Raw genomic sequence first — 25,085 nt, forward strand, 5'->3', positions numbered from 1 at the left:
ATCTGCAGAACTCCGTTAAGAGACTACACCTCCCATGAAACCCTGCAGTATAACCTTGAAGTATCATCACGGAGAAAAACGATCTCATCTCAGGGCCAGTGGCGCAATGGATAACGCGTCTGACTACGGATCAGAAGATTCCAGGTTCGACTCCTGGCTGGCTCGGGGGCTCTTGGCAGCTACGCTGCGTGAGCATTTTCTAATTTTCCTTTCCTTTCGCAGTTTGATGCTTCTTTATTATCTTCATGCTTTCATTATCAGGTCCTAAGTTAGTTGGGTTATGCAGCCATGTAATGTCAGCTTTTCCCGTAACTACCTTCAAAAGTGTTTTTCTTGTGTCATTATTTACGTCCATATAAACATTGAGAAAACTGGGTTAATGGCTGGTGCTATTAAAATGAGCTTTGTCACCTTACTATGTTACATATTAAAATAAACTGCTAACTCAGCTACTACTTCCTAGTGATTCTAGGAAGTAGTGTTTTGTGTTTCAAACACAAAAGGTGTAAATAAACGCCTAAACACACACACACACACCTCTCAAGACAGAGAAAAGGAATTCATTAATTACAGTGGGCAGCAGTCATGAAATTGGCTGGCATGGAGGCCAGAGAGAATCTACATTTTCTCATGTCATTAGCTGCTAGAGAGATGGAAAGGAAGGAAGCAAGGAAAGACATAGGGAGGGAAATGGGAACTCCTGAAGGCAGGGGGCCCACTGGTGTTGAGGGCTCGGCACCAAGGATGGAGAGGAGAACACGGTACGAGAGGCCCGACGCAGGCGCCGCTGGCAGAACTTGGGGACCGACTGGCAGGGAGTCCCGAGAAAGCAAAGTTGGGGGTGATGCCTAGGATTCTGTCCGTGCAGTGAGCGAGAAATGCGAAAAGAGGGTTTGGGAAATCAGGGTTTGGGTTTGGTCATGCTGAATTGAACGTCTAGGGGGCGCTGTGTAATAGAAAATTGGATGAACAATTATCTGAACCAGATGAGATGGAGGTCGCCAGAAGAAAAGAACTGAGGTCATGCGACTGAGATCACCATAGCTCGTTGGGGACAGAGCCATAGGAAATACGAAAAGGGTGTGGGGTAGGATAAGTTCTGGGGAACCCTGGGTGCAATGCAAGTGCCCCAAAAGAATGAAAGCCGGAAAACCGGCCGGGCGCAGTGGCTCACACCTGTAATCCCAGCACTTTGGGAGGCGGAGGCGGGTGGATCTCCTGAGGTCATGAGTTCGAGACCAGCCTGGCCAACATGGCGAAACCCCCGTCTCTACTAAAATATACCAAAAATTAGCCAGGCGTGGTAGCAGGCGCCTGTAATCCCAGCTACTCGGCCAGCTACTTGGGAGGCTGAAGCAGGAGAATTGCTTGAACCCGGGAGGCGGAGGTTGCAGTGAGCCAAGATCACGCCACTGCACTCCAGCCTGGGCAACAAGAGCAAAATAATGTCGGGGCAGGCGGAGAAGGAAAGGAAAGTCGGAAAACAAAATAATTAAATGCACCATGAAGGCCAGGCTGGGCGCAGTGGCTCACGCCCGTAATCCCAGCACTTTGGGAGGCCGAGGCGGGCGGATCACCTGAGGTCGGGAGTTCCAGACCAGCCTGACCAACATGGAGAGACCCCCGTCTCTACTAAAAATACAAAATTTAGCCAGACGTGGTGGTGCGCGCCTGTAATACCAGCTACTCAGGAGGCTGAGGCAGGAGAATCACTTGAACCTAGGAGGTGGGAGGCGGAAGCTGCAGTGAGCCTAGATCATGCCATTGTACTCCAGCCTGGGCAACAGCAAGACTCCGTCTCAAAAAAAAAAAAAAAATCCCAGCACTTAGGGAGGCCGAGGCAGGCAGATCACGAGGTCAGGAGATCAAGACCATCTTGGCTAACACAGTGAAACCCCTTCTCTACTAAAAAAATACAAAAAAGATTAGCCGGGTGTGGTGGCAGGCGCCTGTAGTCCCAGCTACTCAGGAGGCTGAGGCAGGAGAATGACCCAGGAGGCAGAGCTTGCAGTGAGCCGAGATCGCGCCACTGCACTCCAGCCTGGGCGACAGAGCGAGACTCCATCTCAAAAAAAAAAAAAAAAAAAAAACTCCATGAAGCCTGAAGGTATTGGAGGTGCTTTTGTCCACTATTATCGTTACTATTTTTCTGCTCCAGGATCCCACGCAGCATATCATATGACATTTAGTTGCTATGTCTCCTTAGGCTCCTCTTGGCTATGACAGTTTCTCAGATGTTCCTTGTTTTTGATGACCTTGGTAGTTTTGAGGAGTACTGGTTAGGTATATTGCAGGATGCCCCTCTATTGGAATTTGTCTGTTTTTCTCATGATTAGACTGTGTTTTGGGAAGGAAGGTCACAGAGTTAAAGTGCTGTTTTTGCCGGGGGCAGTGGCTCAGGCCTGTAATCCCAGCACTTTAGGAGGCCGAGGCAGGCAGATCACCTGAGGTCAGGAATTTGAGACCAGCCTGGCCAACATGGTGAAATCCCGTCTCTACTAAAAATACAAAAATTAGCCAGGAATGGTGGCACGCGCCTGTAATACCAGCTACTCGGAGGCTGAGGCAGGAGAACTGCTTGAAACTGGGAAGCAGAGGCTGCAGTGAGCCGAGATCACACTACTGCACTCCAGCCTGGGTGACAGAGCGAGAGTCCATCTCAAAAAAAAAAAAAAAAAGTGCTATTTTAATCACATCATATCAAGGGTACGTACTATCAACATGATTTATGACTTAATGTTGACCTTGATCACCTGAAAAGAAGTAGTTTATCCAGTTTTTCCACTGTTAAGTGATTCTCTCCCCCCCTCTCCCTAGCGCCAACTTTCCATACTGTATTCATTGGAAGGAAGTCACTATGCTCCCCCTCCTTAGAGTTGGAGTATCTACAGAATTTATTTGGAATTCTTCCCTCCAGGTCTTTTCAATAAATGGTTTTTCTCAGCAAGTGGGTGAGTGAGTACTCCACCAGCATTTTATTTATTTATATTTTATTTCATTTTTCATTTTATTTTGAGACAGAGTCTTGCTCCGTCGCCCAGGCTGGAGTGCAGTGGCATGATCTCAGCTCACTGCAACCTCCACCTCCCGGGTTCAAGCAATTCTCCTGCCTCAGCCTCCCAAGTAGCTGGGACCACAGGCGTGCACCACCATGCCCGGCTAATTTTTGTATTTTTAGTAGAGATGGGGTTTCACCATGTTGGCCAGGCTGGTTTCAAACTCCTGACCTCAGGTGATTCACCCACCTCAGCCTCTCAAAGTGCTGGGATTACAGGTGTGAGTCATGACGCCCCGCCTTCACTGGCATTTTAAGAGGTAAAAGAAAGAGTTGTTGAGGAGGTCTGCTTGTTCTCTGCCCTAGTTGTGCCCAACCAAACTCTACATTCACAGAAGACTTGTTAGATGTTTTTTCTTCTTTAGAAGCTAATTGTCTAGATTGTGGACCATCTGTGCTCCTGGCATCTCACTCCTGATGTCAAGCAGGTAGCTGCTCTGTTGGTTGTTAACTAACCCATCATGGGTGACAGGGAGAGAGGACAATCTATGAAACAATAATGTCAGTTTTGCCATCAGTTAAAGTAATTTTCTAAAGGATTCATGTAAAAGAACCTAGAATTTCTGACTGACCCTAAAGTAAGTTTACATGGGCTGAATTTCTTTGGTCTGTGTTGTCTTTGTCTTTTCATTCCAAATGGCCTCGGCATTGTGGCTAGCATCATGCTGAACAGTTCTCAGTAACTCCATACCACGTTGCTCTCAGCCTTTTCTATAGCACTTTCCTGTGCCATAAAACACAGCATGTAACCGTGGGTCTGTCTACATGAGTTGCAGAGGAGCAAGAAGGGAAGGAATGAAGAGAAATAGAGCACCTGGAACAGGTCCTGTCCCTAGGCGTTAAGTCAAAGTTGGTGAAGTCTACATTATGTTCTGCTTTGCTCTGCTCTGCATGCTGAGCTTTTGGGCCCAGAAGCGTGTGAATCACTGTTATACTATGGGACTTTTGCCTTGGCTGAGATGAAGATAGGGAAATGGTGCGACAGAAGGGCAAATAACCTGGGTGAGAAATAACGTTACTTTCTCCAACAGGAGCCAATGACCAACAGGCCGGAGCACTGGAGACTTTCTGGAGGAAAGGGGTACCCACTCCCAGATAATGCTCCCACTTATCCCCCTGGCTTTCCTCACTTTCAGGCCCAATTCTTCCACCTTATCTTGTTCTTTTGTCCTTGTTTAAACACCTCTAGCCCATTGGAAACCTCTTTGCATCTTCTATTGTGCTCCCCTCCTCCCTCCGCGCTTGCCTCCCTCCCCAGGCCCACCTTCACTCATCTCTGTGCCTGCCCAGCCAGCCACACTCTTCAACACCAAAATAATGGCCTGTTTGACCCTCCTACTGCTCCAAATTGCTTTTTCACAATCAAGGCTGTCCTCCAGCTATAAAAGTGGCAGAGTTACTGAGGCAAAATAATCTGTGCAGATTTGCATTCTCTTTTTTGTCATCTCTATTATACAGTGTTTATCTGTCAAAATGAATAGAAAGCAGGAACTGTTCTGAACATAGAAAAAGATGGAAAACTACCCAATTTATTTATGAAGACAGAACACATCTAATATCAAAACCTGTCAGAAATAACACTCCCAAAAAAGCTATAGACCCTTACTTATGGATATAAATGTAAGATTCCTAAAATATTTAGGATTAATAAATAAAACTTAAAAGTATGTTAATATAGTAATTATATAATAAAACCAATTAGGGTTTATACCAATAATTAACACAAAGGTATTAGGAAATTTCTTTATAGAATAGGTCAAAAATAAACCAAACAAAAAATATTTGACGGTTGTTAATTGTCAAAGAAGAGAACACAGTACGTTAACTGCATTTTCTATAAATATTCTCTTTTTTTTTGAGACAGTCTCGCTCTGTCGCCCAGGCTGAAGTACAGTGGCGTGATCTCAGCTCACTGAAACCTCCGTCTCCTGGGTTCAAGCAATTCTCCTGCCTCAGCCTCCCGAGTAGCTGGGACTACAGGCGTGTGCCACCATGCCCGGCTAATTTTTTTTGTATTTTTATTACAGACAGGGTTTCATCATATTGGCCAGACTGATCTCAAACTCCTGACCTCGTGATCCGCCCACCTTGGCCTCCCAAAATGCTGAGATTAGAGGCATGAGCCACCTCACTTGGCCATAAATATTCTTAATAGTTTTGGTATTCATCATATATGTGTATATATAAGATCAACAACTTACATAAAGATGAAATGAGCTGCCCTGCATGGTTGTAAGTGCCCATAGTCCCAGCTACTCAGGAGACTGAGATGGGAGGATCCCTTGAGCCCAGGAGCTCGAGGTCAGCCTGGGCAACACAGTGAGATCTTTTCTTGAAAAAAAAAAAAAAAATACAAGAATATCTAGTCTCATCACTGAGTTATTTAGTATTATTCTGAAAAATCCAATATAATAAGATTGGAAATAGAAAAAAACGGGTTACAACTTTTAGGAAGGGAGAGGTAAATTTATCATTATTTGTAGATGATATGATTGCACACATAGAAAATTCATAAGAATCCATTTTAAAACGATGAGAATTAATACTAGAATGCAGAGAAGTAACTTGATGTAAGATAAGTATAAAATAAATCTGTAGCTTCTCATATACCAAGATTAACCAGTTAGAAGACATTATTGATTTTAAAAAATCCCAATAATATGATAGTTAAGAGTATGGCCTGCTAAACCAGATAGCAAGACGTTAAAGCCCTGTTCATTCATTTACTAGGACTGTGAACCTAACGCTTCTGGCCTGTTTTCTCATCCACAAAATGGGAATGTAAATAATAGCTCTTATAAAGTCATTATGAGGATTAAATTAGTTAACATAGTAAAGCATTTAGAAGCTACCCTGCACATAGTAAACCTTCAATACGTATTGGCTATTGTGATTATTATTTTCCCCATTCACAGTGGTAACAGTAACACTACTATAAAATATTTATCTTTACTGAAAAATGTGAGAAACTGACATAAAGAAAATTATAGGCTGGTTACGGTGGCTTATGCTTGAAATCTCAACACTTTGGGAAGCCGAGGCAGGAGGATTGCTTGAGCCTAGGAGTTCAAGGCCAGCCTAGGCAACATAACAATACCCCATCTCTACAAAAAAATTTTAAAAATTAGCTGGGCGTCAGCCTGGCCAACATGGTGAAACCCCGTCTCTACTAAAAATACAAAAATTAGCCGGGTGTGGTGGCACATGCCTGTAATCCCAGCTACTCGGGAGGCTGAGGCGGGAGAATCCCTTGAGCCTTGGAGGTAGAGATTACCGTGAGCCGAGATTGTGCCACTGCACTCCAGTCTGGGCGACAGAGTGAGACCCTGTCTCAAAAAAAAAAAAATTAGCAGCCGGGCACGGTGGCTTGTAATCCCAGCACTTTGGGAGGCCGAGGCGGGTGGATCACCTGAGGTGAGGAGTTCGAGACCAGCCTGGCCGACGTGGTGAAAGTCTATCTCTACTGAAAATACAAAAATTAGCTGGGCGTGGTGGCAGGACCTATAATCCCAGCCACTCAGGAGGCTGAGGCAGGATAATTGCTTGAAGCTGGTAGGCGGAGGTTGCAGTGGGCCACGATCGGGCCATTGTTCTCCAGCCTGGGCGACAAGAGCAAAACTCCATTAAAAAAAAAAAAAAATGACCTGGGCATTGTGGCATACACCTGTAGTCCCAGCTACCCAAGAGGCTGAGGTGGGAGGATTGCTTGAGCCCAGGAAGTTGAGTCTGCAGTGAGCTGTGATCAAACCACTGCACTCCAGCCTGAGTGACAGAGCAAGACCCTGTCTATCAAAAAGGAAAAAAAAAAATTGCTGCAAGATAAAATAGAAGACTAAAAAAAATGGAGAAACAAGCCATAATCTTAGAAAATAATGAATCTTACAAAGATGTAAATTCTTACCAAATTAATTTCTCAATTTCTCACTTTTACAACATTCAATCACGATTCTTTTTTTTTTTTTTTTTTTTTTTCTTTGAGACAGAGTCTCGCTCTGTTACCCAGGCTGGAGTGCAGTGGCACGAGCTTGGCTCACTGCAAGCTCCGCCTCCTGGGTTCACGCCGTTTTCCTGCCTCAGCCTCCCAAGTAGCTGGGATTACAGGCGCCCGCCACCACGCCCGGCTAATTTTTTGTATTTTTAGTAGAGACGGGGTTTCACTGTGTTAGCCACGATGGTCTTAATCTCCTGACCTCGTGATCCACCCGCCTCCGCCTCCCAAAGTGGGGGGATTACAGGCATGAGCCACTGCGCCCGGCCCATTCAATCACAATTCTAATGGAATCTTTTGTTACTTGATAAAATAATTCTACTGTTCATCTGCAATAAAAATCAGACAAGAAAAGCAAGGAAAACTCAAAAAGAGAGGAGAAAGAGGCCGGGGAGTGGTGGCTTTTTTTTTTTTTTTTTTTTTTTTTTGAGACACCTCTGCCTCTCAGGCTCAAGTGAATCTCCTGCTTCAGCCTCCCAAGCAGCTGGGATTACAGGCGCACGCCACTACTGCCCGGCTAATTTTTGTATTTTCAGTAGAGACGGGGTTTCACCATGTTGGCCAGGTTGGTCTTGAACTCCTGACCTCAAATGATCCACCCACCTCGGCCTCCCAAAGTGGTGGGATTACAGGCGTGAGCCACCACACCCGGCCTCAATGAAATCTTCAGCAGCCATTAAAATCAGTGTTGTCAAAGAAAATGTAGTAACATGGAGAAAGGCTTATGACATGCCATTAAGAGACACACATTACAAATTTTACACACAGAATGACCTCAACTATGTGGAAAAATTGTATTTTCCAAATGTTCTGTATAAGCATGTTTATATTACATGTAAAATATTTTTTAAAATACATATAAAACCTGTTACCTTGGCTGGGCATGGTGGCTCACGCCTGTAATCCCACCACTTTGGCAGGCCAAGGCAGGTGGATCACCTGAGGTCAGGAGTTCAAGACCAGCCCCGCCGTGGTGAAACCCTGTCTCTACTAAAAATACAAAAAATTAGCCGGGCATGATGGTGTGTGCCTGTAATCCCAGCTACTTGGGAGGCTGACGCAGGAGAATCACTTGAACCCGGGAGGCGGAGGTTGCAGTGAGCCGAGATCGCGCTATTGCACTCCAGCCTGGGCAACAAGAGTGAAACTGTCTCAAAAAAATAAAATAAAAATAAAAATAAAAATAAATAAACCTGTTACCGCTCCCTGATCTTTGTGCTTATGTCCTTTCTTTTGAAGGTCTAGCCAAGGCCTCCCTCCTTCTCTATAGGCTTGTGTAGCTATCCAGTCTTCAACAATCATTCTTGCCTCATAACAATAACATGATAGTCCTAGCCAGGCTAATATTTATTTATTTATTTATTTATTTATTTATTTATTTTTGTGAGACGGAGTCTCGCTCTGTCACCCAGGCTGGAGTGCAGTGGTGCAATCACGTCTCACTGCAACCTCCACCTCCCGGGTTGCCTCAGCCTCCCAAGTAGCTGGGATTACAGGTGCCCACCACCATGCCCAGCTAATTTTTGTATTTTTAGTTGAGACGAGATTTCACCATCTTGGCTAGGCTGGTCTTGAACTCCTGACCTCGTGGTCCACCTACCTCGGCCTCCCAAAGTGCTGGGATTATAGGCATGAGCCACCGTACCCGGCCCAGGCTAATATTAATTAAGCTCTACCACATGCCAGGCACTTTAAATATATTATCTCAAAAGGCTGGGCGTGGTGGGTCATACCTGTAATCCCAGCACTTTGGGAGGCCAAGGTCAGCAGATCACTTGATGTCAGGAGTTCAAGAACAGCTTGGCCAATATAGTAAAACCCCATCTCTACTAAAAACACAAAAAAATTAGCTGAGCCTGGTGGTGCACTTATAATTGTAGTTACTTGGGAGGCTGAGGCAGGAGAATCGTTTGAACCCAGGAGGCGGAGGTTGCGGTGAGCCAAGATAGCGCCATTGCACTCCAGCCTGGGCAACAAGAGTGAAACTCCTTCTAAAAAAAAAAAAAAGAAACAAATATTTTAAAATTTTCTCAGCCTGTTGCAGTAGCTTACCCCTGTGATCCTAACACTTTTGGGAGGCAGAGGTGGGAGGACTGCTTGAGCCAGGTGGCACATGCCTGTAGTCCTAGCTACTAGGGAGGCTGTGGTGGGAGGATCCTTTGAGCCCAGGAGGTTGAGGCTGCAGCTGCACTCCAGCCTGGTTGACAGAGTAAGACCCTGTCTCCCAGAAAAAGAAAACAAACAAAAAAACTGGGCAAAGGACATGAACAGACACTTCTCTAAAGAAGACATAGATGTTGCCAACAAATATATGAAAAAATGTTCAATATTACTAATCATAAGAGAAAGGCAAATCAAGACCACAATAAGATACCACCTCACACCAGTCAGAATGGCTATTATTAAAAAGTCATGCAAGGCGCAGTGGCTCACGCCTGTAATCCCAGCACTTTGGGAGGCCGAGACGGGTGGATCACGAGGCCAGATGGAGACCATCCTGGCTAACACAGTGAAACCCCACCTCTACTAAAAATACAAAAAATTAGCTGGGCGCAGTGGCGGGCACCTGTAGTCCCAGCTACTCGGGAGGCTGAGGCAGGAGAATGGCGTGAACCCGGTAGGCAGAGCTTGCAGTGAGCCGAGATCGTGCCACTGCACTCTAGCCTGGGCGACAGAGCAAAACTCTGTCTCAAAAAAAAAAAAATTAAAATTAAAAAGTCATGGCTGGGCTGGGCGTGGTGACTCATGCCTGTCATCTCAGCACTTTGGGAGGCCAAGACGGGTGGATCACCTGAGGTCAGGAGTTCGAGACCAGCCTGACCAACATGGTGAAACCCCGTCTCTACTAAAAATACAAAAAAATTAGCCGGGCATGGTGGCAGGCGCCTGTAATCCCAGCTACTCGGGAGGCTGAGGCAGGAGAATCGCTTGAACTGAGTGGGTGGAAGTTGCAATGAGCTGAGATCATGCCCTGTATTCCAGCCTGGGTGACAGAGCAAGACTCCGTCTCAAAAAAAAAAGGAAAGAAAGAAAGAAAAATAAATGAATGCGAGAATAGAAAACAAAATACCGCTAGTTCTCACTTATAAGTGAGAGCTAAACATTGAGCACACATGGACATAAAGATGGAAATAGACACTGGGGACTGCTAGAAGGGGAAGGGGGGCGGCAATGGTTGAAAAACTACCTATCAGGTACTATGCTCACTAACTGGGTGACGGGATCATTTATACACTAAACCTCAGTGACACACAGTTTACTCGTGTAACAAACTTGCACATGTACCCCCTGAGCCTAAAATGAAAGTTGGAAAAAAAAAAAAAAACCTGTAGCATTACTTCTGCTTGTTTTCAGCCTGCTGGCCTGCCCTACAGATTTTAGACTTGCCAGCTCCCATAATCACATGAGCCAATTCTTTAAAATAAATCATATATAGATATATCCAGGTTCTGACCTTGCTCTTTTTTTTTTTGAGACACAGTCTGACTCTGTTGCCCAGTCTGGAGTGCAGTGGTGTGATCTCGGCTCACTGCAACCTCTGCCTCCTGGATTCAAGCAATTCTCCTGCCTCAGCCTCCCAAGTAGCTGGGACTATAGGCGCGAGCCACCATGCCCGGCTAATTTTTGTATTTTTAGAAGAGACAGGGTTTCGCCATGTTGGCCAGGATGGTCTCAAACTCCTGACCTCAGGTGATCCACCTGCCTCGGCCTCCCAAAGTGCTGGGATTACAGGTGTGAGCTACCACGCCCAGCCAACCTTACTCTTTAGATAACCCTTTTCTAAATCCTAGGCAGGTCATTTGCTTTTGGTTACACATTCTTTATTCAGCCAGGCTTGGTAAATTTAGGACTCTCCAAACTTCGGTTGTTTTTTCCTGAGACCAGAAGTTAGCCACTTTGGCCGGACCTCAGCAACTCAAAAACAAACCATCTTTTAGGGTAAATTATTTCTACACATTGTTTAGTCCATTGTAAATTCACTCATATCTTTGCTGTCTCAAGGGATAAGGAAGCCTGCTAGTTCCTTTAACAAAACCTAGTCCCGGTTCGTCAAGATGGATAATATGGAGAGATTCTTTTTTTTTTTTTCGAAAGAGAGTCTTGCTTTGTCGCCCAGGATGGAGTGTAGTGGCCCCATCTCGCCTCGCCTTACTGCAGCCTCCACCTCCCAGGTTCAAGCTATTATCATGCCTCAGCCTCCCGATTACAGGTGCGTACCACCACACCTGGCTAATTTTGTATTTTCAGTAGAGACCTGGTTTCACCATGTTGGCCAGGCTGGTCTCAAACTCCTGACCTCAAGTGATCCGCCTGCCTCAGCCTCCCCCCAAAAATTTGCCGGGATTACAGGCGTAAGCCACCGCGCCCAGCCAATATGGAGAGATTCTTATAGGGTGAGGGGCACCGTTCTCCTTTGGAGATGCCAAAGCTGGCCCTTAGGGGGCGCTGGGTCTCCTGTTTGTGGTCGCCGAGGAAGAATGCAGTCACTCCCCAGGACACCTCCATATTCACCTTTCACTGAAAATATTCAGGGAACAGATTTTGTTTATCCAAGAGTCCCAGAGTTGATCCTATTCCAAGTTCTGAAGGTGATTTCCTTTGCCTCTCATCACAAGGGAAGAATCTATAAGACTTATCAGGTGTGGTAAGAGGCAAGTAAAGAGAGGTTCGACTGTGAAAGAAAGAAGGGAGGCAGTAAATGCAAATCTTTTCTGAGCAGTGTGAGCGAAAGAGAGCAGCTAAGGTCCAAGATGCTAACCCTCAACTCTCACTTTCTTTTTTTTGAGGAGACTCGCTCTGTTGCCAGGCCTGGAGTGCAGTGGTGCGATCTCGGCTCACTGCAACCTCTGCCTCCCGGATTCAAGTGACTCTCCTGCCTCAGCCTCCCGAGTAGCTGGGACTACAGGTGCGCACCACCACGCCTGGGTAATTTTTGTATTTTTAGTAGAGACGGGGTTTTGCCACGTTGGCCAGGATGGTCCCAATCTCTTGACCTCGTGATCCACCTGCCTCAGCCTCCCAAAGTGCTGGGATTACAGGCATGAGCCATGGCGCCCGGCCCCTCAGCTGTCACTTTCATGCAGACCCTTCTACTTGTCCTCCAAAGCTACTTCCCATATTTGCCACAATAGAGAGCAGCATGTATGAAGGGCACCTCCGACAAATCTTCCACCTCCAGTCAATGTGCAGAATGAATGGACCAAGAGAAACAGCTGTAGTGCTCCCTCAGGCCACAGTGGACATGATTTTTGTTCCTTTTCCCCTACGGAGGAACTGTTTTGAAATATTTTTTTTCTACCAGACTACACTCATAAGCTCAATCAGTAGTTTATTTTTTTCTGGTCGGGCGCAGTGGCTCATGCCTGTAATCCCAGCACTTTGAGAGGCCGAGGACAGGCGCATCACCTGAAGTCAGGAGTTTGAAACCAGCCTGGCCAACATGGCAAAACCCTGTCTCTACTAAAAATACAAAAATTAGCTGTATGTGGTGGCACGCGCCTGTAATCCCAGTTACTCGGGAGGCTGAGGCAAGAGAATCGCTTGAACCTGGGAAGCGGAGGTTGCAGTGAGCCGAGATCGTGCCACTGAACCCAGCCTGGGCAAGAGTCAGACTCTGTCTCCAAAAAAAAAAAAAGCTTATTTTTCCCATAAAATAACTAATATACTGATTTACTATAATACTAGCAGAAAGCAAAGGCACCTGAGCAAGATATATGTGCAATGACATCCAATAAAGCATTTTTGTAATAGGGCAAGAGGGAAACAACCTTAATATCATGAAGGGAAGGGTTAAATGATAATACAGCCATACTCTAATAATAATATTAGCCACATTTTTAAAACTTTTTCTTTATTGATTTGATTTTTAGAGACAAGGTCTTGCTCTGTCACCTGGGCTGGAGTACCTTGGCACAATCATAGTTCACTGCAGCCTCTAACTACTAGGCTCAGCCTCCTGAGTAGCTAGGGCTATCAGAGCACCACCATGCCCAGCTAATATTAGCTAATATTTATGTACATATGGTTGCATATTTATAGAAACAGATCTGACACACAGTGATCTACACACCAAATCACTCTAGTTACTCTGGGGAGGTGGACTGGAGTAATACGGTATTTGTGTGGGGGGTGTCTGAGGGTGCACAGTTCAATCTTTTCCTTTTTACTGTATGTAATTCTGTTCTGAGTATTTTTACAAAGCATGTGCTCCAGTTGGTTTTTTTTTTTTTTTTTTTTTTTTTTTTTGAGATGGAGTTTCTCTCTTGTTGCCCAGGCTGGAGTGCAATGGCGCAATCTCGGCTCACCGCAACTTCTGCCTCCTGGGTTCAAGCGATTCTCCTGCCTCAGCCTCCCTAGTAGCTGGGATTACAGGCATGTGCCACCACGCCCAGCTAATTTTGTATTTTTAGCAGAGACGGGGTTTCTCCATGTTGCTCAGGCTGGTCTCGAACTCCCGACCTCAGGTGATCCACCCTCCTCGGCCTCCCAAAGTGCTGGGATTACAGGCATGAGCCACCATGCCCAGCCTGCATGTGCTCTAGTTTTTAAGCCAATGAAGATTTTTTTAAAAATAGTTTGGGCCGGGCGCAGTGGCTCACGCCTGTAAACCCACCACTTTGGGAGGCTGAGGCGGGCGGATCACGAGGTCAGGCGATCGAGACCATCCTGGCTAACACGGTGAAACCCCGTCTCTACTAAAAATACAAAAAATTAGCCGGGCGTGGTGGTGGATGCCTATAGTCCCAGCTACTTGGGAGGTTGAGACAGGAGAAGGGCATGAACCCAGGAGGCAGAGGCTGCAGTGAACTGATATCGGGCCACTGCACTCCAGCCTGGGTGACATAGCAAGACTCCGTCTCAAAAAAAAAAAAAAGTTTGTGCAGGGCGGGGCACGGTGGCTCACGCCTGTTATCCCAGCACTTTGGGAGGCTGAGGCAGGCGGATCACCTGAAGTCGGGAGTTCGAGACCAGCCTGACCAACATGGAGAAACCCCATCTCTAATAAAAATACAAAATTAGCTGGGCGTGGTGGCGCATGCCTGTAATCCCAGCTACTTGGGAGGCTGAGGCAGGAGAATTGCTTGAACCCAGGAGGCAGAGATTGCAATAAGCCAAGATCGCACCATCGCACGATCCAGCCAGGGCAACAAGAGCAAAACTCCATCTCAAAACAAAAAAAAAAAAAAAAAAAGTTGTGGATAACTGTTGCAAGCAAATGTTCCATTTTCTTTTCTTTTTTTTTTTTGAGACAGAGTCTCACTCTGTAGCCCAAGCTAGAGTGAAGTGGCATGATCTTGACTCACTGCAACCTCCGCCTCCGGGGCTCAAGCAATTCTCGTGCCTCAGCCTCCTGTGTAGCTGGGACTACAGGCACGCATCACCACACCCAGCTAATTTTTTGTATTTTAGTAGAGATGGGGTTTCACCATGTTGCCCAGGGTGGTCTCCAACTCCCGAGCTCAGGCGATCTGCCCACCTTAGCCTCCCAAAATGCTGGGATTACAGGCATGAGCCACTGTGCCCAGCCCATTTTCTTTAGGCTTTTTGGGAATACAAGGACTAGCTCACTCTCCATTCCCATGCCATTTAGAGAGCCAGGGTGAGGACCACTGAGCCTTGGAAGCCATTTTTCAGGCAGTCGAAATTGAAATGTTTCTCAAACCCCAGCTCTCCAGATTCTCAATTGAAGCTATAGGATATTTGTCTCAAATTTTGTTCACTTGAAATGAAAACTCTCCTTGGTACATAATTTGCCCATTCTTAACTCTGTGCCTTCCCATAGTGCTTCTTCCCTTTCCTCTATCTTTGTTCCTTTTTCCATAGCTCTATTCCTTTTTCTTTTTTTTGAGGCAGAATCTTGCTGTCACTCAGGCTGTAGTACAGTGGCATGATCATAGCTCACTGTAACCTCAACCTCCCAGGCTCAAGCAGTCCTCCCACCTTAGCCTCCTGAGTAGCTGGAAATGTAGGCACATGCCACTATGCACAGCTAACTAAAAAAAATTTTTTTGGCCAGGTGCGGTGGCTCATGCCTATAATCCCAGCACTTTGGGATGCCGAGGTGGGCAGATCACAAGGTCAGGAGTTCGAGACCAGCAAGGCCAATATGGTGAAACCCTGTCTCTACTAAAAAATACAAAAATTAGCCAGGCATAGTGGTGGGTGCCTGTAGTCCCAGCTACTCAGGAGACTGAGGCAGGAGAATCACTTGAACCCAGGAGGCAGAGGTTGCAGTGAGCCGAGATTGTGACACTGCACTCCAGCCTGGGCGACAGAACGAGACTCCGTCTCAAAACAAACAAACAAACAAACAAAAATTAGAAAAAAATTTTTTTTGTAAAGACGGGTTCTCCCTATGCTTCCAGGCTGGTCTCAAACTCCTGGACTCAAGCAATCCTCCCTCCTTGACCTGCTGAAGTGCTGGGATTACAGGCATGAGCCACTGTACCCGGCCCCCAAATTCTAGTCTTGATTCACTTCTGGTTTGCAACCATATGTATTTGCACTTCTTGTTACTTTATGTTCTTAGACTGCTTTGTGTGTCTACTACTGTGTATAGGTTATAAACACTGAGGACACAGTTTTTATTTATTTATTTAGAAACAGTCTCACTCTGTCACCAAGGCTGGAGTGCAGTAGTGGCTAACTGCTACCTCCCCATTCCAGGTTCAAGCGATCCTCCCACCTTAGCCTCCCAAGTAGCTAGGACTACAGGCACGTGCCACTATGCCTGGCTAATTTTTTTATTTTTAGTAGAGATGGGGTTTCACCATCTTGGCCAGGCTGGTCTCGAAATCCTGGCCTCAAGTGATCCACCCGCCTTGGCCTCCCAAAGTGCTGGGATTGCAGGCATGAGCCACTGCACCCCGTCAAGGTCCTTTTTTTTTTTTTTTTTTTGAGACAGAGTCTCATTCTGTCACCCAGGCTGGAATGCACTGATGCGATCACAGCTCACTGCAACTTCTGCCTCCTGGGTTCAAGCGATTCTCATGCCTTAGCCTCCTAAGTAGCTGGGATTACAGGCATGTGCCACCACGCCCAGCTGATTTTTGTATTTTTAGTGGAGATGGGGTTTCGCCATGTTGGCCAGGCTGGTTTCGAACTCCTGGCCTCAAGTGATCCACTGGCCTCGGCCTCCCAAGGTGCTGGGATTATAGGCATGAGCCACTGCGCCCGGCCTCAAGGTCCATTGTAAAAGTTTTTATCCTTACTATTTCAAATACTAAAACTTAGTATGATTCAAGATGATTAGTATACCAAAACTAATTGACTGAAGAAATGCTAAATACTGTAAGTATCAGGAAGAACTATTCTGAGATTTTTGAAATTCATTTCCAGCTGCTACTTACAAAAAGAAAACGGATTTTTATACACCAGAGAAATACCACTATGTGGTATCTGACAGTTCCCACCTTAACCAAGCAATGAAACTCAACATAATTAAGTGACAAATTCTAACCTGTCTCCAGTGATGTAATGTGAAGTATGTAATGTCATTTATTAAGTATTCTTTGCAAAATTGTTTAACCCAAATCTAATCAAGTCTGTAGACCTACTTCCAGTTTTGAGAAAATATAGGTTTATAGCACTGTCCAACAGAACTTTCTGCAATAATGTAAATATTCTATATCTGCACTAATACAGTAACCACCAGCCTACTGAAAAATTCAATTTTGTTTTTTGAAAAACAGGATCTCACTTTGTCACCCAGGCTGCAGTGCAGTGGCATGTTGGACAAAATCTATTTTTTTTTTTTTTAATCTATTTTTTTTGAGACGGAGTCTCGCTCAGTCGCCCAGGCTGGAGTGCAGTGGCGCAATCTTGGCTCACTGCAAGCTCCGCCTCCCGGGTTCACGCCATTCTTCTGCCTCAGCCTCCCAAGTAGCTGGGATTACGTGCCCGCCACCATGCCTGGCTAATTTTTTGTACTTTTAGTAGAGACGAGGTTTCACCATGTTAGCCAGGATGGTCTCGATCTCCTGACCTCGTGATCCGCCTGCCTCAGGTCTCCCAAAGTGCTGGAATTACAGGCATGAGCCACTGCGCCCAGCTTTTTTTTTTCTTATTTTTGAGATGGAGTCTTGCTCTATCACCCAGGCTGGAGTGCAGTGGCGCAATCTTGGCTCACTGCAACCTCCGCCTCCTGGGTTCAAGCAATTCTCATGCCTCCGCCTCCCTAGTAGCTGGGATTATAGGCGTGCACCACAACACCTGGCTAATTTTTGTATTTTTAGTAGAGACGGGGTTTCACCATGTTGGCCAGGCTGGTCTCGAACTCCTGACCTCAGATGATCCGCCCACCTCAGCCTCCCAAAGTTCTGGGATTACAGGTGAGCCACCACGCCCAACCTGGACAAAATCTTTAGCTCCTCCATCCTGACAGAGGGAAGCAAGAAATGTCAAGTGGAAGATCCCTGATAGGAGCAGAGTTAGGATTGGACACCGTGCCTGCTGATGGTCAAGGTGTGGGCTAAACACTGATAGGATAAACAAGGTCACTCTGAATCTCTGAGCAATTAATTGCTACAAAAAATACAAAAATTGGCCAGGCGCAGTGGCTCACACCTGTAATCCCAGCACTTTGGGAGGCTGAGGCGGGTGGATCGCCTGAAGTCAGGAGTTCGAGACCAGCCTGGCCAACATGGTGAAACCCCGTCTCTACTAAAAATACAAAAATTAGTCGGGTGTGGTGGCACATGTCTGTAATCCCAGCTACTCGGGAGGCTGAGGCATGAGAATCACTTGAACCCGGGAGACGGAGACTGCAGTAAGCCAAGATCATGCCACTGCACTCCAGCCAGGGAGACAGAGCAAGACTAAAAAAAAAATATATATATATATATATACACATATATACAAATATATATACACACATATATATACATATATATACACATATATACACATATATACGTATATACATATATATACGTATATATACACATATATACGTATATATACACACACACATATATATACACAAAAATTAGCTGGGCATGGTGGCACATGCCTGTAGTCCCAGCTACTTGCGGGGCTGAGGTGGAAGGATAATTTGAGCCTGGGAGGTTGAGGCTACAGTGAGCCATGTTTATGCCACTACACTCCAGCCTGGGCAACAAAGTAAGACCCTGTTTCAAAAAAAAAAAAAGAAAAAAAAGTTGAGTCAAAGACATTAATTGTTCTTGTAAGTAAATCCAGGCCATCATTTGATATTAGCAGAATACCCCAAGACAATTTCCTTGGAAAGTGGTTTCAGAAACTGAGTAGGCTCTTCTAAATAAAGGTAGAGGCCTTCTGTTTCTGTTCATAGTCCCCTGTTTTGACACCAGCCAGGACTCTGCCTTGCTCTAAGCTGACCGTTGAACTTGGTTCCTCAGGGGGAATCTCCTCCAAACCTCTGCTTTTAGAGAAAAATGTGGCTCTCAAACCACTCCAAGGGAACCAGGAACACAAGTGGCTTGTGTCCTTTCCTATAACTGAGCTGGCCACCGGCTGCTTTTCTTTTTGAGACAGGGTCTCACTCTGTCACCCAGGCTGAGTGCAGTGGTGCCATCATGGCTCACTGTAGCCTTGACCTCCTGGGTTCAAGTGATCCTCCTACCTCAGCCTCCTGAGAAATTGGTACTACAGGCACACACCATCATGCTTGCTAATTAAAAAAATTTTTTTCAGCTGGGTGTGGTGGCTCATGCCTGTAATCCCAGCACTTTGGGAGGCCAAGGTGGGTGGATCACTTGAGGTCAGGAGTTCAGAGACCAACCTGACCAACATAGTAAAACCCTGTCTCTACTAAACTGCAAACATTAGCTGGCTATGGTATGGTGGTGCATGCCTGTAATCCCAGCTACTAGGGAGGCTGATACACAAGAATTGCTTGAGCCTGGGAGGCGGAGGCTGCAGTGAGCTGAGATCACGCCACTGCACTCCAGCCTGACGACAGAGTAAGACTGTCTTAAAAAAAAAAAAAAAAAATTTTTCATAGAGACAGAGGTCTTGCTATGTTGCCCAGGCTGGTCTTGAACAGCTGGGCTCAAGTGATCCTCTTGCCCTGGCCTCCCAAAGTACTGGAATTACAGGTGTAAGTCACTGCTCCCAGCCTCAGCTGCTTTATTATAACTCCCACACTGATACCCATAGTGAGAAAATAGCTTCCTACCTGCCTATCTAGCACTCCTCTGGAGATTATAGTTCTTCAAGAGCAAGCCCAAATTTAATCCACTGTACTCTTCCAAAATGAAGCCTCTAAGACTTGATGTAGGCAAGCTGGCACGTCTACTTCTTACTCTTTGCATAAGCATCATGTATCTGTTTCTGTTTGGATCCACTCAGTTCCCCGCTCCTTACCCATATAGCCTTCAATGTTCTTTTTCAATCTTTGCCCAAGGAAAGTGACTAAAATCCTAAGATATGATATCATAACTTTATTCAGGAGATAATCAAATACAATACAGCGCTGACACTGACACACAGCTATGCATAAAAATTATATAAATCTCCTTGCTAGATTTTCCAGAAGAGGCCCAGACATAAAAAAACAAAGAGAAACCAGGAGAGTGCCTAAATGACTGCAGTGTTTCAAGCGTAAACGTTTCCACACTCCCTTGTAGTGAAGGCAGCCCCAGGTGAAGGTGGTCCCACTAGCAGGAAGATTAGGAGGCAGCAGCTATGCAGAAGCCATATTTCCTGGCCCTGCCAGAGCTCAATGGTAGGCCTTATTGAACTCCTGGAGGGCCCACCGCTTGTTCTCTGTTGCCTGCTTGAGTACGGTGTACTCTTTCACCAGCCTGTCAAACTCCTCCCCAAGGACCTCATAGGAGTTCAGGACCTGTCTTGACTTCTCCATGTCCTGCTCCTGTAGGTGAATGGCTCCCTCCAAACGGTCCCTAAGAGGCGGGCAGAGAAGGTACAATATGAGGGTGCTGCTCCTCAGAAAGTGGCAGACAAAAATGAAAAAACTTTTTTTTTTTCTTTTTTTGAGATGGAGTCACGCTCTGTCACCTAGGCTGGAGTGCAGTGGTATGATCTTGGCTCACTGCAGCCTCTGCCTCCTGGGTTCAAGCGATTCTCCTGCCTCAGCCTCCCGAGTAGCTGGGATTACAGGCACACGCCACCATGCCCAGCTAATTTTTGTATTTTTTAGTAGAGACAGGGTTTCACCATATTGGCCAGGCTGGTCTCAAACTCCTGACTCAAGTGATCGGCCCACCTCAGCCTCCCAAAGTGCTGGGATTACAGGTGTGAGCCACTGTGCCCGGCCAAAAATGGCAACATCTTTAAATAAACAAGTTTAGGGAATGTGAGAACCACCCGTGAACAGCTGTACCAGACTCTTAGGAGTTCTCACCTAATCAGACGATGAACTTCCACTTTCTCAGCAGTGTAAGTGTCGGACAAAATCTTTAGCTCCTCCATCCTGACACAGGGAAGAAAGAAATGTCAAGGCAGGAAGGTCCCTGATAGCAGCAGGGTTGGGAATAGACGCAGTACCTGCCGATGGTCAAGGTGTGGGCTAAGCACTGATAGGATAAACAAGGTCACTCTGAATTCCCGAGCAATTGATCTCACAGTAAAGTGCCTATTTCAGAAGACTGTAAAAGAAAAGTCTCAAGGATGTTGAAAGCTTTTGGGTAATCCAAAAGCTAATACTGCTATGTGACATTTACTGGATACCCACAAGGCGCTAGGATAAGGGAGAGGAAGATTAGGGTAAGGGATAGAGGGCTGATATGTGAGACAGAATCCCTTAAGATCCACAGGGGTCACAGCTCACCTCAGCTTAAGAATCATAGCACCGCACTTGACTTCCAGGTACTGGGCATTGATGCGGTCTAGCTCGGATTGAGTCTTCAGCCGGTGTTCTTGAAGAAGCCTCTGTAGCAAAGTGAGGCAGCGGAGAAGCACCTGAGCCCAAGATGGAGGAAGAAGAGGGCATAAATAAAGATAGTAGAAAGGAGGGTAGATCAGGAATCTTTGGCTTCCCCAAAAGTGCTCCTGGGGTCAGGATAAAGGAAAGGGGCTGTCCCATGCCCTGATAAACCTGGGAATAAGTAGCACTCTTCTTCTCCAGCAGCAACATCTGCTCCTTCTGCTGGCTCTTGGCATCCTGGCACTGCTGCTGCTCACCCACCAGGACCTCTGTGAGTTTCCACACCTTTGCTGCCTTCACGGTTTCACTGTCAGCATCTGAGCAAAGGGGCAGAGGACTGACAGGAAAAGCCTAATCGCTACAACCCCTCTAAAGCAACCTTCCAGTGCCCCTATCCTGTATCTAGCCCCACAAATCCTGCCTTATGACAGGTTTTCTTCTAATAATCTATTAAAAATGGCCCCATTCTGGGCTGGGCATGGTGGCTTATGCCTGCAATCCTAGCACTTTGGGAGGCCAAGGCAGGAGGATTGCTTGAGCCCAAGAGTTCAAGACCAGCTTGGGCAACATAGTGAGACCCTGTCTCTACAAAAAAAATTCTAAAATATTAGTTAGGCATATTACGCGCCTGTAGTGCCAGCTACTTGGGAGGCTAAGGTGAGAGGATCACTTGAGCCCAGAAGGTCGAGGCTGCAGTGAGGTGTGATTGTGCCACTGTACTCCAGCCTGGGTGACAGAATTTAAAAAAAAAGAAAAAGGGGGGGGGTCCAGTTCTCATAATTATTAAATAAATTATCTTCACTCTTACCTTTGATTCCAGATTTGGACCTTAATTCTATTTTTTTGAGATGGAGTCTCTCACTGTCACCTCGGCTGGAGTGCAGTGGTGCAATCTCGGCTCACTGCAACCTCCACCTCCCAGGTTCAAGCAATTCTCCTGCCTCAGCCTCCCAAGTAGCTGGGATTACAGGCACCCACCACCACACCCAGCTAATTTTTTGTATTTTTAGTAGAGATGGGGTTTCACTATATTGGCCAGTTGGTCTCGAATGCCTGACCTCATGATCCACCTGCCTCAGCCTCCCAAAGTGCTGGGATTACAGGTGTAAGCCACCATGCCTGGCCCGGACCTTAATTCTTAAGTCATAGAAATGGTTTAGGGAGACCGAGTGTGGTAGCTCATGCCTGTAATCCCAGCACTTTGGGAGACCGAGGCGGGCAGATTACCTGAGGTCAGGAGTTTGAGACCATCCTGGCCAACATGGTGAAAACCTGTCTCTACTAAAAATACAAAAAAATTAGCTGGGCATGGTGGCAGGTGCCTGTAATCCCAGGTACTTGGGAGGCTGAGGCAGGAGAATCGTTTGAACCTCAGAGGCGTAGGTTGCAGTGAGCCGAGATAGCGCCATTGCACTCCAGCCTTAGCGACAAGAATGAAACTCCGTCTCAAAAAAAAAAAGAAATGGTTTAGGGAGGAAAGTTCAGACTCAGGTGTTAAGCTTTATTATTTTTGTAAAAATGATACACATTCAGGGCCGGGCACGGTGGCTCACGCCTGTAATCCCAGCACTTTGGGAGGCCAAGGTGGGCAGATCATGAGGTCAGGAGATTGAGACCATCCTGGCTAACACGGTGAAACCCCATCTCTACTAAAAATACAAAAAATTAGCCAGGTGTGGTGGCGGGCACCTGTAGTCCCAGCTACTCGGGAGGCTGAGGCAGGAGAATGGCGTGAACCTAGGAGGTGGAGTTTGCAGTGAGCTGAGACTGCGCCACTGCACTCCAGCCTGGGTGACAGAGCGAGACTCCGTCTCAAAAAAAAAAAGATACACATTCATTCAGGGTGGTCAGACTCAAATAAGAAAATCATTACACAGAAGCAAGTAAAAGCTGAAATATGAATACTACATCTAGAAACACATTATTATAAACAGCTTGACATAAATGGTATTATACCCTCCAAGCTTATACAGAGAGTATAAGGTGTTCTATGAGTCTGAACTTTCCTCCCTAAACCATTCTGAACTCCTGAGAGAACTCATCCTTCCCTGCAGCAGGAGGACACTCCCACTCGGTATCTTGCTGAATAAAAAGAGTCCTTACAAAAGTCCTTGTTTTGGCTGGGCGCGGTGGCTCACACCTGTAATCCCAGCACTTTGGGATGCCGAGGCAGGCGGATCACCTGAGGTCGGGAGTTCCAGACCAGCCTAATCAACATGGAGAAACCCCATCTCTACTAAAAATACAAAATTAGCCGAGCGGGGTGGCGCATGCCTGTAATCCCAGCTACTCGGGAGGCTGAGGCAGGAGAATTGCTTGAACCCGCGAGGCGGAGTTTGCGGTGAACAGAAATGGCGCCATTGCACTCTAGCCTGGGCAACAGGAGCAAAACTCCATCTCAAAAAAAAAAAAAAAGTCCTTGTTTTTATTCCACCAGCAACAAAACAAATAAGCATCTCTGATGGTTCTAAACCTCTGTCCCAAATCTAAAATCAAAATATATTATTCTCAAAAGAGCAGACCAGGAACCCTGAAGTCCAGCTGTGAGCACAACAGAGAGCTAGCACTCACCTGAATTGGGATCATAGTAGCAGAGCAGACTGAAACATTTCTTTTTGAGCTGCTCCTCTACTTCTTGCTGTAGCCGAGCCCTCATCCACACAAAATCCTACAGTCATAGAAGTAAAAGCAGAAATGCGAATAGACTGTAAGAACTAGGACGTCTCAGCCAATGAATACATGAAGATAACCTCAATAATAGCCAAAGAAAATGCATCAAGAGACATCAGAGAGACTCATTTTTCACCTATCAAATTAGTGAAGAATAAAATGACTGTCAAGACCCCACGTTGGTGAGAATATGGGGGATCCAGGAGCCCTGAAAATACCTTTCTGGATAGCAGTTTGGCATTAGGTACCAATATTCTATATGAGTATGCACTGACTCAGGAATCCCACTTTTAGCACCAACATTACAGAAATAATCAAAGGTAAAGACACATATGAACCATATGTTCATCTCCCTGTGGTTTCTAACAGCAAAAATGTGGAAACAACCTTAATATCCATCAATAAGGTTAAGCAAATTATTCTACATCCATACAATAGAATCCTAGCAGAGATTTAAACTGATGACATAACACTAAGCACTATGTGCCTAGATACTTTGCTAAGAGTGCTATAGAAGCTACATCTTATTTACATTTATGTATGACTTGAAAAGAAATCCAAAATATATTACATGAAAATAGACTGTACTTTTCTTTTTTTGAGACAGGGTCTCACTCTGTGCCCAGGCTGGAGTACAGTGGCATGATCACAGCTCACTACAGCCTTGACCTCCCACCCTCAAGTCATCCTCCTGCCTCCGTCTCCCGAGTAGCTGGGACTACAGGTGTGCACCACCAAACCTGGCTTTTGTTTTTTTGTTTTTTTGTATTTTTGGTAGAGACGAGGTCTCACTATGTTGCCCAGGCTGGTCTTGAACTCCTGGATTCAAGTGATCCTCCCGCCTCAGCCTCCCAAAGTGCTACTAAGATTGTAGGTGGAAGTCACTACACTCGGCCTTATACTCTCTATGTAAGCATGAAGGGTATAATACCATTTATGTCAAGCTGTTTATAATAATATTGTGCTTCTAGATGCAGTATTTCAGCTTTTACTTGCTCCTGTGTAATGTTTTTCTTATTTGAGTCTGACCACCCTAAATGTGTATCATTTTTACAAAAACAATAAAGCTTGACAAAAAAACATTTTAAAGATATGGGAGAAATTAAACTATTTCATTTATTTGGTTCCAATATCTCCCCGCCAACCTCTGAGAGTGGCATGAGTTCCAGAAGGTCCGCTTTCTCCAGCCCCAGCAGTGGAGGTATCTCCCTCTCCTGGCTAGGACCTAAGAGCCGCATCAGTTCAGTTACAAGCAGCCGCTGTTCAAGGGTCTCATGAAACTGAGAGAGAGAGAATAAAAAACAAAAAGAGGTGACTATAAAACTTCTCCCACTCCACCTCTTCCATCCTTATGAACCAGTTTTTCACATATTTTCAAAGTCCTCAAATTGTCATCCCCCCTCAGATAACTCAGTTGCGAGTGACTTCCGTCAATGTTTCTGTTTCAAACTCTGATAACACATCCACTCCTTCCCCGTAACTACAGTCCATTTCTCTTTTGACAA

General features: G+C 45.8%; 1 protein-coding gene, 1 long non-coding RNA gene and 1 other non-coding gene across 5 annotated transcripts in view; 2 read left to right on the top strand and 1 right to left on the bottom strand.

Annotated features, from left to right (window-relative positions):
- The window catches only part of LOC129012812 (uncharacterized), a 27,871-nt gene continuing 2,786 nt past the window's right edge, over positions 1-25,085 (top strand). Inside the window, exons 1-2 of the long non-coding RNA XR_008493721.2 lie at positions 1-144; positions 4,087-4,136. This is a non-coding gene — a long non-coding RNA (uncharacterized LOC129012812). The remainder of the gene's footprint in view (positions 145-4,086; positions 4,137-25,085) is intronic.
- On the top strand, positions 93-165 carry TRNAR-ACG (transfer RNA arginine (anticodon ACG)). The gene has a single exon. It is a non-coding gene; the product is annotated as a tRNA-Arg (tRNA).
- Positions 19,451-25,085, bottom strand: part of HAUS4 (HAUS augmin like complex subunit 4) — a 10,938-nt gene continuing 5,303 nt past the window's right edge. For all 3 annotated transcript variants that reach the window (XM_054448849.2, XM_054448851.2, XM_054448850.2), the window contains exons 5-10: positions 24,726-24,860; positions 23,482-23,578; positions 21,082-21,227; positions 20,815-20,945; positions 20,389-20,457; positions 19,451-19,927 (exon numbers count right to left, since the gene is read on the bottom strand). In XM_054448849.2, coding sequence (XP_054304824.1) covers positions 19,744-19,927; positions 20,389-20,457; positions 20,815-20,945; positions 21,082-21,227; positions 23,482-23,578; positions 24,726-24,860 — 762 coding nt within the window. In that variant the 3' untranslated portion in view covers positions 19,451-19,743. The remainder of the gene's footprint in view (positions 19,928-20,388; positions 20,458-20,814; positions 20,946-21,081; positions 21,228-23,481; positions 23,579-24,725; positions 24,861-25,085) is intronic.

This window comes from Pongo pygmaeus, chromosome 15 (genome assembly GCF_028885625.2).
Source record: "Pongo pygmaeus isolate AG05252 chromosome 15, NHGRI_mPonPyg2-v2.0_pri, whole genome shotgun sequence".
Taxonomy (NCBI): Eukaryota; Metazoa; Chordata; class Mammalia; order Primates; family Hominidae; genus Pongo; species Pongo pygmaeus.